This window comes from Ambystoma mexicanum, chromosome 8, assembly GCF_040938575.1.
Source record: "Ambystoma mexicanum isolate Mex_15411 chromosome 8, UKY_AmexF1_1, whole genome shotgun sequence".
NCBI classification, from domain to species: Eukaryota; Metazoa; Chordata; class Amphibia; order Caudata; family Ambystomatidae; genus Ambystoma; species Ambystoma mexicanum.
Window position 1 is genome coordinate 944,287,613 of NC_090929.1, and position 18,908 is coordinate 944,306,520.

The 18,908-nt window shown below is 44.5% G+C and overlaps 1 protein-coding gene across 5 annotated transcripts in view; it reads right to left on the bottom strand.

Moving 5' to 3' along the window:
• The window catches only part of TSPAN14 (tetraspanin 14), a 449,587-nt gene that overhangs the window by 207,879 nt on the left and 222,800 nt on the right, over positions 1–18,908 (bottom strand). For all 5 annotated transcript variants that reach the window (XM_069610831.1, XM_069610832.1, XM_069610829.1 and 2 more), the window contains one exon: positions 10,854–10,904. In XM_069610831.1, coding sequence (XP_069466932.1) covers positions 10,854–10,904 — 51 coding nt within the window. The remainder of the gene's footprint in view (positions 1–10,853; positions 10,905–18,908) is intronic.

Sequence of the window (18,908 nt, forward strand, 5' to 3'; positions counted from 1 at the left end):
ACTGGAGGAAGAGCTGACACGTGGCAGATATGGCCGCAATCCTGTCCGCTGTTAGGAAAAACCTTGGTACTGACTGTGTTGCAACAGAAACCCAGGAAAATCGGGTCTTGAGAGACAGTCATGGAAGATTTCTGCCAGTTAACCATCAGCCTAAGACGAAACAGGAGCTGGAGGAGAGACTGGAGATTGATTCATGCTGTTTGTGGGAAGGGGCTGCGTAGCAGCCAATCGTCCAAATATGTATAAACATGAACCCCCTGTAGTTGGAGGAAAGCTGCGATGACTGACATCTTCGCAGAGACACTCAGCACCGAGCTGAGACCAAATAGGGAGCACACAGAACTGGAAGTGCTCCCCTCCCAGGGAAAACCACGGGTACTTCCGATGCAGCCCCCATATCAGGATGTGCATGTAAGCGTCCTGAAGGTCACAATGAGCCAGTCGCCCTTGTGAAGAGAGGACTTTATTTGGCAAGGCTTGATCATCTTGAATTTCTCTTGGGGAGGAGAAAGGTTGAACTGAGATAGGTAGAGGATAGTACGCAGACCAGCCTGGTTGGGTTTGGGCACTGAACAGTTGGGCAGAGAAGGCCTCCCCCCTTGCTCCCCAAGGGGAACAGGTTCCACCGCCCAGAGGTCTACAAGTTTCTGTACCTTGGCTCTGAGGGAGGGGGACCCGGTCTGTTGAAATGCCGGGTTGAAGGGTGGGGTCAGGGGAGGGGCAAGCGAAAGCCCGCCCGAGCAATGGACAAAACCCACTGGCCGACAGTGATGGTCTGCCACGCCTCCAGATGAGACCAGATTTGTCCTTCCACCGGAGTCTCGTAAGACCGACAAAAAAATATAATTTGGCAGATGTCGGCAGGGAGACTACCTGACCCTGGAGAGGAGGTTGATGGGCGAGAGAAAAACTTTGCTGCATGGAGCCATGCCTGGCAGGACGTGTCCATTCCCACCATGCAGCCTCAAGCTGAGGTACCTACGTAGTGTGCCGCGGCTTCCAGCAGATCCTGTGCCAACACCCTGACGTCCGACAAACCGGCCTTAAAGTCATCTAGCCTATCCAGAGGAATACACTCCTGGAAAACGGCCAACTCTTTCCACAGCCTCAGATTAGCTGCTGCCAGGATGAGCTCTGTGTTCGCTTGATGAAGCTGGAGTGCTGAATTGGCAAATACTTTCTTGCCCAAGGAGTACAGAATCTTGTCTTCCTTGGACAGAATCTGCGCTGCAGTCTAGGTTGCAGAGGCCGGCTTGGATTGAAGCATGGCCGCAGCCACCATCGTTGAGAAGGGAGTGGACAAGACTATAAGGCTATCTCAGAGGTGTGAAGCCTGTATCGAGCGTCAATTCTTTTATTCATGTGTAGCCCAGTGTGGGGCTTATCCCAGACCTTACGGCCTCAGCCAAAACATCCTTTTGGAGGAACAGGCCAGTGCGCTCTTGAGGCGACAGGGTAAATGTTTCCAAAAGCACCCCCTCCTTTGGAGCGGGGGCCTCAGGTACTGAAATATGGAGGACTATCATATCCAGGACCCGGGCATGGAATGCTCTGACCGAGCAGGGCTGCGGATCGCTATCCTGATCTGTTTGAGGGTCATCCGGCAAATCAGAAACAGGCGCCTGGTCCGCCCTCAGGTTTTAAAGTGCTAGCACGCTCTGCCGGTGTCTTCTCTATGGGGACAACGGAGGTAGAGGAGGAAGAGCCGGAGGTGGGACAAGAGGTGGCACCACCGCAGGGTGTGTAGGAACCGCTAGGGCGGAAGGTGGAACAGGAGGTTCCGGGTAAATTCCCTTGAAAAGACCCCTAAAATACTCCTTCATGGGGTCAGAGTGCATGAGCCTCTGAAATTTCTCAGAAAAATCATCCTCTGATGAAGTTTTAGGCACTGGGGTGGGCAGAGGCCGCTCGTAAAGGGATACCCCACAAATGCAATGAGGATGGTTGCCAGGCAGGCACGCCACCGACCGGGTCCACAGACCAGTGGAGCAGGTGGAGGAAGCAAGACAGTATGAGGCAGCGGTGTCCGAGTGCCCCAGTCATAAGAAGGGTGGAACAGATTTTTGCTCTCCACATGATGTGGACACGGCTGCTCAGCCCCAAAAAGAAGGTTCCCAGCACCCGACATCGTGAGCGCAAGAGTGAGGGAAGTATCCAAAATGGCTGTTGTGGAACATGAGGGTTGGGCCGCCATTTTGTTGACACCTCAAGAGAACTGCGTCACATGTGTAGATGAGGCAATTGTCTCCTCAGGCAGTTCAGGGGACTTAAGCAACACCTTAGCCTTGACATAAGGATCCTTGGCCAAGCCGGTACTGGGAGGTCTCGGATGTTTACTGGACATCTTGGAGGTCGCCCCAAAATTAGCCTCCAGAGGAGGAACCTCGGCAGAGCCGGTAATGGAGGAGTTACGGCCTGTGAACACCCTCTTTGCCCCCTCGACAGAACCGGTATCACTGCTCCCCTGAGCGCGGGAACGTTGAGGAATCCACCTCACATACAAGAACTCTCGGTTTTGTCGGTACAGACCTTAGCCTCAAGAGGAACCTTGCGTTTCACCCCGGTATGGGTAGCTCCCTTCGAGAGGGGTCTCAAGCCGTGGCTCAGTATAAAAAGCTCCAGAAACAGAGACCTGAGGGCGTACCCCGGTGTCTGTGTGGAAAACTCCAAAAATGGAGACCTCGGAGCGAACCCCGTTATCCAGAGCCGCAGATGAACTGGGCTGCTATAGCACCTAACTGGTGATCCTCGGAACGTGGTCCGGTTTTGATAGGTTTGTCGTGGGAACACTCAGAGGAAACTCGGGTTCGCCTCTTAGGCCTACGAGGCACCTCTGGGGAACCCATGGTAACAGAGCTACTCAAGCCCCTCCCGGACCTGGAAGACCCCAGGAAGGATTCCCCTGGACGGGGCATACTAAAAAGTAAGGAACTTACCGGGCGTCTCTTCTTTTTGTCAATGAAAAGCTGGAAATGAGGAGGCGGAATGCGCTCAAACACTTCCTCCCACCGAAGAAGACTAAGTTGGAGTCCTCAGGCGAAGAGGGAATCGCAGTAGAAACACAAGTCCAAACAATAGCCCGGGTCCAGACACTCCAAGCAGAGAGCATGGGGACCCGCCCTGGCAAAGCAGCGTTCGCATGAAGTACAGGACACAAACCCGAGACGCTCCAGCATAGACGGAGGACCAAGTGACCGTGGAACCTGAGCAGGAAGGAAGGACAAAAGGGAATAAAGAAACATTTCCCAGTTATGCAAGTGTGTCCAGCCCCAACCGTGCAGAGAAAAGGACTGAAGGGTGATGCACGGCGCGAAGCTCAGGAGGGCGGGGTTACAGCCACGTATGGTACCCCGCGTAAATATAGAAGGACAAACATTTTACATTTTGTATGCTTTTCACAAAAGTGCTCCGGTCCAGTCCTAAAGGACGGAATGTCACAAGTATGGAGGAAAGGGGACGGGACACAAACCTTGCCTGGACATCAAGCGAAAACGCTGACCCGCACAGCTACGCAAATCTCCTACTGACAGTACTCACCGCCATGGCTAGTCTTGTACAGTCAATGAATCCAAGCCAGAATGGAGAGACGGAAACATGGCATCCTTTCCGTCTCGTACAAGACTTAAGAATCCTTCTTTCCTCCCCTTCCGGGATGTGCTCTGCCGCCAATGCCGCCACATCCCATAAGGTGTGTATACTTGGCCAGAGCACAAGTTGCAATGATGGCCTTCAGTCAACACCCTCGTCCCTGCGGCGTCAAACGTTTTATCGTCCGTATCATCTGGAGGGCTAGTTGGATAGGCATTCGCCTTTGAAGTTGAGGTAGCTGCCTCAACCACCAAGCTCTCAGGGGTGGGATGTTGATGTTTTGATAGAAACTCCAAATCAATAGAAGCTGGTCTGTATTTCTTTGCGAGATCCTTGACTGCCGGTGTGGTATCCAGCTTCAACCAGTTCTCTAGGATCCTGGTTTTCAAGGCTGTGTGAAATGGCAATACAGGATCTTTGGTGGGCCCTTATCCAGGATGTCAGGGCGATCATCCTTCTCAAAAGCTGCCATCAGTCTACCTTAGCACAAATATTCAGTGACCTTACCCATGACCATCCTATATGATGGGTCGCATGTCCAGCAGAAGCTGAAGTGGTAAAGCAGTTTCTGGTCAGGTATCAAGCCACTAGCATCCATCAGATAATCTACAACAGTTTGAGCATGATTTAGACTGTTTTTCCAATAGGGTTTTTCCATTATAAAATGCTACTGTGAATTAGGCCCTTTGTATCCTAGATTTCTCAGATATCAATTCTTTGGGCATATTAGGAGTGCCCAACTCCAGACCAAAATAGACATCTTACTCCTCCTCGGAAATGGACCCCATAGACTAAGTAGTCTGTCCTGGGTAACTGCTTAAAAGGCTTCCTTCAAAAGGTGAAGGTGTTGGCATCCTTCGAAGGTGTCGACGGGTTTGATGCCGATGGAACGGCTGCCGGCTCCCCCAAGGATTCAAGGAGGGGGATTTGGCTTTGAGTTAATATGAGACTAAGCCTCTTTGTACAAAGGTAGAGGAACCTTACCACCCAGGCTATAAGGCACGCAAGTAACTGTCTCTGAAGATGCCCCGACGGCCCTACCAGGCACAATAGGGTCTAATTCTTAGGTTCTTTCGAAAGGGTTGCTGAAGCTGCCTTGTTAAACACATCAGCATCTGGAGGCTGAATTCCTCCCAGTCAGCTCTAGACGCCGACTTGCTGGGAAAACAGTTTTATATGCTGGGCGAGAGTTGAGACAAACATGAACGATGGCATTGCTTCTTTGAATTCTTGTGAAAAGATGAGCGTCATGACCGCCACCTTCAGCGCTTCAAGTGTTTGGAGTGTTTGGAGTGTTTACTAACTTTCACAGGGGAAAAAAATCCCTGGACTCATTCGACTATCTCCTCTTTGAAGGGGTAGTCTACGGAGACTTGGATTGGGGCCTACCTAGGGCGAGCTTTGTGAGAAACCCAAGTGTATCCTCACACCTACTCCCCTTGGACCATCTTCTCAGGTGGCCAAGGAGAGGCTTTTGAATCCTGACCCCGGGGGTGGAGATACGAGGGTGGATGACCTGGGTGGAGGGTCTTTTGGAATCGGATAGAGGATATCTGCAGGCGCAACATGGTATCCCCTTTTCCTTGTGAGAACCAACCTCCCCCTCCCCCCTGCCTTTATAGGCTGTTGCAAACCTTTTCCCCTCATTCCTACCATTGTAGTACTGGAACGAGGAAGATTTAAACAAAAAAGTGTGTACCCTTTCTAGTGGACAAAGCTCAAGGCTATGGTGCTTTACTGGTACAGGATTATGGTCCTGTCCATAAATTAGTGTGTAGGTTGGTCCGTAAAGTGGTAGATCCAAACCTGAGGTCAAAGGTATATTAACCTCTCACTGAGCTAAAACAAACCAGAGACTAGCAAACAAGAGTTTTATTTGCTAATCATACAGGCAGATATTCAGTACATAAAACTTGAAACAAAGTGTTGAAAAAATGCAACATACATAAACAAAAGGTAAAGACAACGTATGATACCATCAATATAGCTAAAAAAAAAGGAGAGAAGTGCAGTATTTACAACAAAGTGAACAAAAAATGCTGTATTAACAATATACAGATCAATCTTAAACAAAGGTTATTTTCATTCTTACATCGTAGTGTACCAGTTCATGTGGACACACAGGTCCTTTGTGAATAAATCCCAAGGTCAAAAAGTAAAAGGCGAGGAAGGCTAGATCATCGCCCCACTTCATAAGGGTGTCCTTATTAATGGAAAGTTTCTTAGTCAGATAATACTTTACAACAATATGTGTTTCCAGGGTCCTATGGAGAATAAGATATCTTGATAGCCACGAGGAAGGACAACTAGGAGTAGTGCACACCAACATGTAATTTCACCACTCTAGTACTGAGATGTGGACGAGGCCTAGAGACTTGTGTAAGGGACAGGCACGTTCAGATTACTCCACTGACTATGGGGAGGCAATTGGGGCCTGATGACTCACCTGCAACCTGTTAAATGATTGCAGGTGTATAAAAGGTGGAGCCAACAAGGAGAGCAGAGAGACCAGCAGACGAGAAGCCGGGCTGAGCGTTGTAGGCCTTAGGGGAGACTCCTGTTCAGAAGGAGGTGGCCGCGTAGGGTCCTCCTCTGAAGCCAGGACACCAGCAAGTTTCCTCAAGCAGCTGTGGAGCAGAGGCCAGGGCAGGCTGTGAGAGGGCCACAGTGATGGGCACCTCCTTGGTCGGATGACTGTAGCAGGAGCTGTGGGCACAGAAGAAATCCGATAGCTGTAAGCTATCGGCAGCATCCGCTGGAAGTGAGCTGAGCTGCTGGCAACCCACAGAGAAAGCATCGAAGTGCAAGTGGGGATCGCAATCCAGAGGAAACATGTCTGCAGAGAAGAGAAGCAGCTGATCAGAGCAGATGCCAGGGACTGGTGAGCAGACCTCCAGATAAGGTGAGAGTCAGGCCTTTTTAACACAGAAATCTCATCAATATGGCCCTTTTAATTCTTCCTTGCATACCACTTGCACGGGCTATTTATGGCTGCACCCCCATAGCTCACTAGTGACAGCCTGGGCTAGCATCAGCTTGCAAATCCACCCTTTACTTTAGTAAATCGACAAAGTTCCTTGAAAGAATCAACTGGGATGAGTCCTGCTCGGTTTCATTTTTTCTAACACTCTCCTCTGTTAATGATTCTATCAAGATATTACTTTCTGAGTAAAGTAAAAGGGAATTTGTGTTTTGTTCACTTTGTTCAACTGCCTGCATTTTGTAGGTTAGTGTTATTAAAGCATCTTGAATCAAACATGCTTTTCACTTTGCTTCAGGACACAGGTAGTATTGTGTAAAATGAAAATTCTCAAACAAAGGCTGCATTTCTGCTTAATTGGCTTTAATAGAGGCAGTGCAGTTGCAGCAGCATAGGCATTTCATAGTTTGTTTTCTTTTCATCACAGAAGTACACCAATTGCATAGCTATGCATGTGGTCTGAACTTTAACTCCCTTTCTGACCACCCACCTCTAGCAGGTATAATGGATACAGGTAGAAGTTGTGCTGTATATATTTTCAGTGGCACAGATTGTACCTGTACCTCTCAACAGGACTGCTATATATTCAGACAAAGTAGCTTAAACTATCAACTGAGCTGCTATACCGTACGCATGTCATCGCACAATGCCAAATATTCACAGCAGGGCTGATTGCATCATGCCCACATTTCTTTGCAGGACTGCTACGTTTTGGGACAGTACCTGAATTTCTTAACAGAGCTACTGCTAAGAAAGCACGAACATGTGTTGGCATGTTCGGCAGCGAGCTAAAGTACAGAGCAAGAACAGTGTCTGAGGTCTTCCCACCAACCTCGGACAGTGCGAGAAGATGGTATTGCTGTCCTATCCTTCTATCTGTTCTGCTCGGTCTTACGCTTTACAAAACTTCTGCTTCTCCCATGTCCTATTACCGAGTACCACTGAAAAATCTAGAACATTTCAAAGCCTCATTATGAATCTCCCGACTAATGTAAGATAGTCCAAACAGGCTTAGAGCTTATAACAAGCCATTTTTGTCAGGCAAGCCTCACATGGAACTGCCAGTGTCCTAACCCTATGTGCCTTTCAGTGTCAACAGCCTGTTGGAAAGGCAGCTCAGTGGGTTAATAACCCTACTGCAGAGATTATTGTGTAACCTGTTAGTTCAAATCCTGCTAATAGGTGAATTAATGAGTCTGCATCAGAGATATGCATTTAAGATGTAGGCAACATTCAATTGTAACACAATTGACTTACCTTTCGACTTATCAAAAGGACTACTAAATGTTCAATGATTCAGAACACACATTTCATCTGGAATGCTATACTTGTAATGGCTCAAAACACAACTCATCAAGGCCGATATACCTTTGATGGCTCAGAAGTAGAACACGCACATCCCATGAGTACTACTATGCTTTTAACGGCTCTGAACACACATCTCAAATGGGCTCCTGTACTTGTAATGGCATATTGTGTTGGTAAAGCACCTGCATTCAAGCAAGTGCTGCATCTGGTCAGACAAACCTCTAACTCTAGAATTCCCAGCCTCATGGCCAAAAGAAGGTTTGCACACATCTAAAAAGGAGCACCCAATGGTAAAGCTGCACTAGAGTTTTAAACAGAAAAGGCATTTTCAGCTTTTTTGATATTTATTTGTGCTATAACAGGAATACAGGAAAGGAAGAGCAACTCTGACCCTAGGAAATAGAGAAGAACAAAGGTGTGGGAGCGAGGTGGGGGGGGGGGGGGGAAGAGGAGAGAACATACTAGACAATCCAAAATAGGATTCAAGCAACAGGAAGAGCGAGCAATTAGCTACATGATAGGACAACATAGAAAGTGAGAAGGGAAACAGTTAATAATAGGACAAACACAAAATAAATAATAAGAGTGCGGGAAAGAAGCAGAGCAAGAGAGACATTTTGGAGACAGTAAAATAAAACAGATCGCCAGCAGGGGGGGAAGAGATGAAAATAGAAAAGCAAGACTAGAGAAGTGCAGGCCAATAACAGACAGTGCAAGAAAGAATCAAAAGGAGTAGCGACCACAACCGAGAAAACGAAAAAAATATATATAGCCAGACTAACGACATGCGAGAGGAAGAGGGGTTATATCAACCGATACAGCGAGATATAGGAGGGGAAAAAGCAACAATAGAACGCAGAGATGGGAGAGTCAGAGTGACAGACCAAGGGACCACAAAACGTGGCATCGCAACACTTAAGGGTGAGAAGCAGAGCGTCAGAAAGTGAGAGACAGGGGAATTAAAGTAGCAAAGGGAAGGAGAGATGGATCAAAAACATGGAGTGGCTGTCAAGAAGGTAGTGCCAGGCAGCAACAGTAGGGACGGTAGAGTGAGGGACTTGATTTATGAATCACCCGATGTAACTAGCTGGTATCTGTAGCAAAGTTTAACAGAGTGTGTCATGAAGATGAAGCTGGGTAGTATGCATCTGCGGGGAAAATGTTTTCCACAGGTGCAATACATTATTTAGAACCACTTTGAAATACAGCCGTTTTGTCACTTATGTTTTTAACAAGGTTTTATTTTGCGCACAAATTGGATAGTTGTCGGGCCCTTTTTACTCTTGCGAAAGAGAAAAAACATTTTTAATCTCTTGAAATTGGATTTACATTCCAATTCTACCATTTGAGAGTAAAATGCTCTCACTCCAAAATCCTATCCTGAGCACTGCTGGGGAGTGAGCAGGAGAGAGCACTCGAACCGGGGTGCTCCTGGAGGCTGGTAGAGAGCAAAAATTAATGCTGAAAGAAATAAAAATATGCAAGATATAGTAAACCCAAAGTCACGGGTTATGATCAATATGAATAAGATGAACTGTTAGAAATAGAATAAAAGCTCCATACTATTGAACACCAAACTAAAGTTTTTGACAAATCAATTAACAGATACATTTGTGTGAACTACAAATACAATCTATTGACAGCAAATAAATCTTATGAAACGCAGTGGAAAGCAAAGGTTGAACATTGCTGAAGAGTGGGAAAGCAATGTGGTGAAGAAAGAGCACCAGGAACTGTACTGTATGAAAGAGCACATTGTGGCAAAGTCAAAAGACTGGCACGGAGAAAGCCAAGTGAATATGAACCAGAACACAGGTGCAGTTACAGAAGAACCTGTGTGGGCAAGAAAGCCTGGGGCTACCAGTTGTGTGACCTGTAATGGGTGGACTGTGTGGTCCGACAACTGCGCCTAGACCGGGGACCCCATCTGAGATAGCCAAAGGAACATACAAAGAGCAAATCCAAGTGTATGAAAAACTGCTGAAATGAAGCAAAAGAGAGCAATCTAAACGGGCAAGAAACCAGAAGACGTGTGAAGTTAACCTGGAACTGGTTTTGATAGAGAGACTGACACCAAGTACAAGTTGGCAAGCTGAACTCTTGAGCAAGGGAACCTAGAGACCCCTTTTTGTAACTGTTGTCTTCTTGGGGAAGGGAACCCAGAGACTTAGTGGAACTGTCTTGAACTTGAGGAAGGGGAGCTGGAAAGCAAGCCAAGAGCTGGAAGAAGCTCAGAAATTTTATTGGAACACCATTTTGTGTACTGCCGACATTCCTACACATTGTTTAGCTTTAGCTGCAAGGGCAAGTATACAATTTGGACACACAGATTTTTAAGTTAAACTTACTGACTCTATGGAAATCCCACCTTAGTATAGGGCAAGTTATGCCTTCAACCATCCTGACATTTAAGTTAATAAACCATTTTTGTTTGAACTTTGAATCTGTTGTCAGTGTCTTGCTTCATGATGCCTTCACACGTCTCCGCCCTCCCTACCTCCTTCAAGTCCTTCACCGTCACCAACTGCCACCAGGCGCTGTCGTCGACTTTAAGACCAACCCCCAAACACCAAAGACCTATCCCGATGTGGGTCCGTAATGGACATTTTGGCTCATCGCAAATCTGGTTTTTGGAGTAGACATTAAAAAAATAGAGAAAAATCGCTAAGACAATTATCTGTCCGAAGCGCAATGAGCATTCGAAGTAACAGAACTGACACAATGGGTGCCAAGTAAGCTACTTATACCATTGCGTAACAACCGAGAGCAGGACAGGCAGTCGAGGGCCATGAGTCGATGATGTACAGGGCCCTCTACTATAAAAAAAAAAGTTTCCGAAGCTGCAAGCAGACTTACGAATATATCAAAGATGAGGAATCTGTGGGAGGACACAATCCATTAGAAATGTACATTTACTTTAGGGACAAAGACAAAAAGGAGAAAAGCGGTCCAAATGAAACTCCATTCTCATGCCTACCTTTTCACTCCATGCCCAAAGTCCAACTCCAAGGAGAACAACTCCAGATAACTGAAAGAAATGAAATAAGAACAGTTTTAAATAGATTTATATTAAAACGAATACATTGGAGAAGATGCCCTATTTACAGTGAAAGCAGCTTTAAAATCAGCATCCAATGAGCAACAGTTGAGGAGAGAGCATGCAAGCTAGCAATTTTAAAAGTGCTGGTTAGACAATTTCAAAATCCTAACAAAATCTAAAGCAAGAGTGGCATGTAGAATAAACCATAAGAACACACCTAGGGCATTTCATAACCTCTGCATTAGAACATAAAATCTGGACATACTATTCTATTTTTAAGAAATCTGCAGAAAGCTCAGTTTCATTGACCCATCAAGCTATAATTTTGGTACCAAAAGATATTGCTATTGTTTCACCAAAGGTGTGTCATTAAACCGGGATCAAAGCACATGTACATGAATGTCCAGTCCACAACATACATTGGTGCACCATCTCCGGCACAACGCATTCTGGCGCATGTCATGGTGTTCATGGATCAGAGTTTAGAAACTCTAGTCTGGTAACAGAGCACATCCTGGCACCATGGGTTCGATAGCGCCCACCAATGAACTCAATCTTTTACTTCGTTAATAATTTTTCAGGAAATAATTGGTCACGAAAAAAAGAAAATGAAACAAAATTAACTGACTGATTGAGGCAGAGCACTTGGCAAACATGGGTCCTTTACTCGGGGCATTTAAAGAGTTAAAGCATGGATATCAGTGTCATTTAGGGAGATGTAATTTTGTAACTCTATTGAGCTGGTTTTAAATTTTGTTCGGCAAGGGTTCATGCGATTAAACTACAGATGTAATAAATTGGTGCACTTTAATATCGATTGTTGTTTAAATTTGTAAGCAGTTGTAAGTCATTTTAGAAGAGCATTTATAGCAGGGACATGTGCTTTTTTGGTAAATTACTAAAATAAAGCTCGATTTGATAAAATAAGGGCTCAACTACATTGACTGCCGTTTCAGCTGCAGAATATAAACATTTAAAAAAAACAAATAAGGAGGCTCTACGGCACAGATGATGCAAGACCATGCCATAGAAAAATATTAGCAGCAGTACAGTTATACAAAGATATGGAGCACATCCACCAGCCCATCCTACACTCAGACGCAATTGATCAACGTGGAACATTAATATTTAATCACACATCCAGCAACCCTCGAGCTGCCATTCCCCCACGTGCACCAACATTCTAACACCATGCAAGGATAACCACCAGGACCAATCTAACAGAACTCAACCAGTCAACATGACTAAACACAAGACCCAACACACTAACAATCTGATTCATTGAGTAAGGGTAAGGGTAGAGAGGTCAGCAACCAGAGGCTCTCCAGAGGTCTTGGACTGCAATTCTCACGATCTTTCACCATGGACTACTGGCCAGGGCTGGTGGGAGTTGTAGTACAAATCATCTGGAGAGCCAAAGGTTATAAACCGCTGGTCTAGGGGCATTGTCCGAGACCCAACTGCTACATTTACCCAGTTCAATCTCTTCAAGGAAAAAAAATGCTTATAGGGTAGCGGGTGAACGCAGGTAATGTCGTTTCTACAGCAATCAAATCAGTCAACATGGCCCAAGTTCACACTCCCTGCACTGGACAACAAATGTTCTGCCATTAGATTTGGTGCTGTTCTGCTTGCCTGCCCTTTGTTTACAATGAGGATATGAACAATGATAACTCACTGCACCTTGGTTAAATGTAAAATGCTATTCTTTACAACTGTTCATATTTTTTAAATGTACACCATACTAGCTCACATAAAAAAGCACAGACTGAGTCTTAAAGTCTAGCTCAAAAGTCTGGTCCCTTTTTTACTAATGCTGTGGTAGATCCACAGCAGAATATACAAGCTGAAGCGGAGCATAGTATGTTACTATTCACCAAGATCCATCTGCAGCAACTCTACTAAACTCTTAATTCCCATCCTTGATGGGTTGCTGTGAAAGAGAGGGAGGAGACCAGCATTAATGATTAAATCGGGGGAAACCCCACAAAGGAGGAAAAACCTGTAAATGCTCTTAACTCTCAGCCCCCATGATTGGCACAAATGCTTAACAACCACACCTTACGAGCAGTCAGCAAGTACAATTAAATCCAAGGTGATTGTTACTTAATTCCACCCTGGGCGGGGAAAAAAGTGGGCCTTGGTATGAAAGCTGGTCTAACCTACACAGTTGGAATCCCCTTGCTGCTCCAGTCCATCTGCACAATACCCTCTCCGATATTAAACACCACAACCTGAGCTACAAAAACAATATTCAGTCTTGAAATGTTCAGCTTCTGCCAAAGTTACTTTTCTCTTTAGGGGTTGGACTTAGTCCTTAAGTATACGTGGGCCAAAGGTGCCCTAAAAGCACCTCAATTGAGGTGCAAGTCCGGAGGAGAACACCAAAAAGTCTCCTTAAGCACACCTACAGCTCGGTCAATTTTCTCAGAAAACATATCCATAGAGCATAAATCTGAGGCCAAAACCGTTGTTTTAGGTATCTAGCCCAAGGTCGATAAATGATCAACATGAGGAAATACAACCACCTAATGAGTTCTATATCTAAAAACCTGGTGCAACGTTTAGCCAGATCACCCAATATAGTAGTGACTTGAGAACTGCTGGCGCTACAACAGGGAAGTCCAAATTCAACCCTTAACTGACCCGTAGCTGTATACAGTCCTAACGTAAACAGACAGTCATTTTCAGCGGTGGAGAGTTAGGAAAACAAGCATCTCCCCCAAAGCTCAGCCCGGTGCAGGGCACAATGAAACTAACAGGGATTCCAGGAGATAGCTACAAAACTGGACTTAAATGTAACTGTGCTTTTAAATACCAGACTTAATATATAGCCATATTAGTCAAGCTGATTGGCCCATGACCATGCACAGAAAGCAGTCAACCATGGTAATCAAAGTAACCTTTCTTTTCCAGGAAAATCTGGGCTCGCAAAATCTACTAGCCCACCAGCATTGGCAAGTAGTTTTTATGAAGGGCAAGCACCATTTGCAGGATACTCTACCTTGCTGGCGAGTATGGGGATGTTAGAAATTTATTTTGCATTTACTGCAAACACTTTGTTTGCATAAACTGCCAAATGCAAGTTTCACTTTGCATGGTTGGCAGCACTGCACCAAATATGGAGTGTGCTTATGGGGAACTGCACCATTTTACAAAAAGCACTGGTAAATATTTTGTCACCAGTCACCTTGGGCGAGTGCATTTCTCTTAGGTCGAGTATGTAAACTAAGGGACTCGCCCTGCAGGTCTAGTGGGATTTTTAATAATTTGCAAGGCCTGGTAATTTCTCATCTGGAAACCCCTTTCATTAAGGTGAGTCCCTATCCCAAACCATCACCTTGGTCTTCCGAGTGTGAAAGTTAGACATAGATTTACAATACTGCTCAAATGCTAGCCCAATTCAAACCAATTCCATGAGCAGTAGTGGATCTGACCCATCCTATATTATGTTCTCCATGTTTCTAAATGATCTTTTTGTGGGTTTTGTGAAAATAGGTTAGATGGCCAATACACACCACAACTGCACACAAAAATTCTGTCATTTCAGCATCTGGCACAAAACGGACCTAATCCAAACGACCTTGATGCATTCCCACATATACTCAGTTTCATCCCTCCCAGGTAATTTTGCCATCTGTCCAGCTTCCTTCATGGCCGACTATTTTTATCAAGATATACATTGTTAGTGTACCATATAACTTTGCACCATTATTTTATTCTATTCAAGGCATACATTCGTTTTTATAACTAGATTAGCAGACTTTGCCAAGTAAAATTAAATTGATTAGCACACTTATTTGATCAGCAATTTTACATGAATATTTTTGATGTCACCAGGCTTTATATGTACACAAGACATACAATGAGCAACAATACACACAATACACCTTTTTTGTGCATCTCCAAAGTTACACATTGAGATTAAATGTTAGCTGCAAGCATTGGCACAGATAAAAACGATTAAGGTTTTAAAAACAGGTTTCAGTGGAGCCTCTGTGCAGTCGGTGTTGCACAGGACAGCGTCCCAAATACTGTATGCTTACCCCATCATTTGCTATGTAAGAAGTTGTTCAAGAAATGTCATGAACCAAAAACGTTCAATGACAAAGGAAGCCCTAGATGGAGGCTAAGCATGTAGTATGGTGTCGCAGCAGGCAGGAAGAATTGCCATCTTCAGGTACACAAGATGGTAACAGCCCTCAAGTCCACGCAGGTAGGCTTAAAGCAGCATTTCAGCCCTGAAAACCCATGAAAACAGCAATCGCCATTAGCAGTGAGCCGCAATCTGAGGAGCGGATACATTCGTTTTAATGCATCATCATCGTTAAAAGAACATTACACATGTGTATGATTGGAAATAACCATTTCCAGAACCTGGAGTGGGCCAGGAGGTTCACAAATGAGTGGGCAGGGGGGCTAGCTTGGGGACTCCGGTTGTCTGAGGCACTCCAATGCAGATTCTACCCGGGGCAACACCGCCGCATAGCAGGCAGAGAACTGTGCCAACTAGATGAAATATTGTATGTGGACACTTTCAGGGTAGCAGGTGTAAAGCAACCGGGTGATGAGATGGAATGTAAAGGCGTTTGGGATCATCTCATGGGTTGCACACCAGTTGCACAGATGCATGCAACCAGCACGTCGTAGACGTAGGTTTTCCACCAAAAAGCATTTGGCCGTATGATCATGTACATTTTCAAAAGTGCTTATATGCCTATACGATGCATCTTCCCCTGCAAAATGAAATATAGTTGACAGATTTAGATCTGCTAACTTAAACGTTACAGAAATTAATGGAGACTATGCAGTGATTTACAGTACAAATAATTTAATTATGCATTTTGTAACTATGCACAATTTTTAGTAATTAAATTGCAGGACTTTTAATAACCATTAACATGTATTGGTGTTTGCTAAACAGACTATTGTTAGCTTAATTATCAGCTGGATTAAAGAACCTTTTGGCTCCAACTCCCACACAAGCATTTGGCACTTTTAAGAGTGTAGATAAGTACTGATGGACTTTCTACATTAAAAGAGAGAAAAGAGTGAAGAGGAATAGGCTTAAGAGGAATGCATGGAAGCTATGGAAGCTAGGAAGCTATGTTTTCATTGAACAGGGTCGTTTAAGTCACCAGCTCTGCTACACAAGTGCCAATTTAATTACAAAACCTACAGAATTACTTAGCAAATTACAATGTGAAACTACTTATTTTTATGCCCTGCTATTATTAAAATGCCCTGCTATTAATAAAATACAGTAAGGGAGTGCTCCAGGCCAAAGCCAAGACGGTTTGCAAAAGTGTGAGCCCTTCAACTAAGAACAGACATGGTTCAAATAACCTGTTCTATAGGATGTATCCCACACTGCAGGGTCTAAAAGCAAGTTTGAGCTCACTGTACTGTTTGCAGAGAAGAAATATCCATTTGGTATGGTCCCATCCGTATTTACGAGCTGTCTCAGAGGTGGTAATAATACTTATTAATTCATTAAAATTAAAGCATAACTATTTTTTTAGGGGTTGCCTGTTGCTGTTCCTGAGCAGATGGGGAGTCGGCCAGATCATTGCTCCAGCAACTAGGACAGGATCCAGCTCTGCAGAGGTTTGAAGAGTGCACAGAAGAGATAGCAGGCTAGGTTTTGCAGTTCTGAGTGGAATCGTTACAGGATAACTGATGCTGTACATTTCCTGTAAGTGCCTAAATATACCCACGATACCTAGTATTTATCTTTCAAAGCCTAAACTGTTGTGCAAACGAATAAACATTACACCTAAGAGACCGAGTAAATAGACTACAGATTGAACTCCTCTGTAGATTCTTGTGGCACAGTTCACATTTCCACAAGCACCAATCACATACACCAAACAGGGATAATTTAATTTTATGGCCAGTGCTGCCCATAGTGCCTACAATAATGTCACTCCCCAAAGAAGTTGAAGATAAAAGCCACTTCCCACTGATTACAAAGGCTTCCCTTTTTAAATTAGGTAGGACTATCGCAAAATAATTACTAATTTGATAGTCATAGCATAAGACATGCTTTGGGAACAGGTTAACAAATCCAAGGCTTGCTCCTACACAACATTTGGGGAGCTTATTCCCACTAACCCACCCCCTCTCCTCCCCTTTTTTCAAAGCCGCCAGAGCGCCAAGGGACCACTACGGTGGTGATAGTGCGCGGTACAAATGTCCTTTAACATTAACATCTCATTTTGTGGGGCCCACCCTCTATCTTTCTCTCGGCTGGTATATCTGGGTCTGACAGGTAGTATCCGATGCAATGAAGGACCCTTCTTATTAACTCTAGTGGCTGTCCACACGTCGGCTGCAACAATCATCTGTATGGAAGTTCAAGTCTTCTGTTCAGTGGGTGTCAATGAAGATCAGTTAATCAAGCGTTGCACTCGTTTCCTTGCCTTAAGTCTACAAACCTGTGGCATAGGGCAACTTTGCACACCTACACAGCCATGCAAATGCTCCAGCTCGCTATGCAGGTTTGGCATATCTGAGCAGCTTAGAATTCCTGATGGCCTTAAGTTTTTCCCCAAAACTTTGTTAACCTCACTTGTTATCTTTCAAACAGGACGCCTATTAGCTGTGGGTATATCCAGAATGACATTTCTCCCATCCGACGGCAGCTTCTCCCGAAGCCGGGCACTTCAGCGGGACTTAACATTTTATTTAACAAGATGACTGCAGCTAGAACAAAGGCAGAGACGCAATTAAATTTAGAGGACTCAAGCATGAATTATCTCTTTGGACAAAAGAGGTTCATGTACTACATGATCAGGAGGATGTATCACACATTGCATGGAGAAATGTAACAGACCAAAAACTACATCCCAAGGTAAAGATGCAACATCTAAACCTAATGAATAGTTGCAGGAGGGAACATCAGAGTACTCTAATACGCTTAACACATGTTGGTACTCCAGAAATTGCCAGTTCTTAGTTGCCTCGGATTGGAACTGAATTGTAGCTCAGTTATTCTGCCAATCGGCATTTCTCACCACACCGTTATGGCTATTAATATGGTGGATTTTCAAAATGATCCTGAATGCAGTGGCAATCACACCACTGAGGGCCCAGACTCCGATGTGGATAAACCAAACCACCAGTGTTTCACAACAGATATACTTTCATAATTATCCAACAGTCATTCACTAAATATTTAGAATAACACAATGCTTTAAACAGCAACATTTACAGACACACTTGAAGTGTAGAAAATCTGGAATATCACTCAACGCTTTTCAAAATTATAACATACTACAATGGGGCTGGATTTTAGACCAAGCAGTACACTAAGAGGAATTTCTTAGTTCTGGTTCTAAAGTACACATTAAAAATTAAATTAGCAATTTCTATCATTTGGTACACTCTAGATGTTATCAGTTCAGTAACTCGCTATACTATTCACATTCTGTAAGCAAAACAAAACCAATGCTGCCCCAATCAAGCATATAAAAACTGCAGGTGGCCCAGCAAAGGAAACTGCTGTATAGCAGGAAAAAACAGACAGCCAGAGTCTATGTAGTCCCTTCTCCTTTTCCATTGCAGCCAGAAAGCGGCAGCGACCAGCCCGACAATGGCTTTGTTGGGATAGTAACGACCTGGCGAGGTCCAATGAGCTTGCTACAAGCTCACTGACCATCGCAGAGTACTAATCTCCTTTATTTGCCTAAACGTCCCACAGCAAACAAGGTGGCCTGCTTGGGTCTACGCAAATGCAGCCGTTTACAGTCCCTCACCCCTCCAATGTATGATCTATTGTGGCCCAATAAAAAGATAATTTCTAGCAAATCCTTTGCTTGCAAAACATGGTATAATATGAGAATTAAGAGCTTCAACCAACTAAAGGCAACTTAATTTCCAGAAGCTAGCAGACCTATGCTATGTAAGATTCACAATGGTGATTTTGTGCATTACATACAGCTTAAGAGTTTGAAGATTCACACAATAAAAGCAGTTAATGAACGTGGTTAC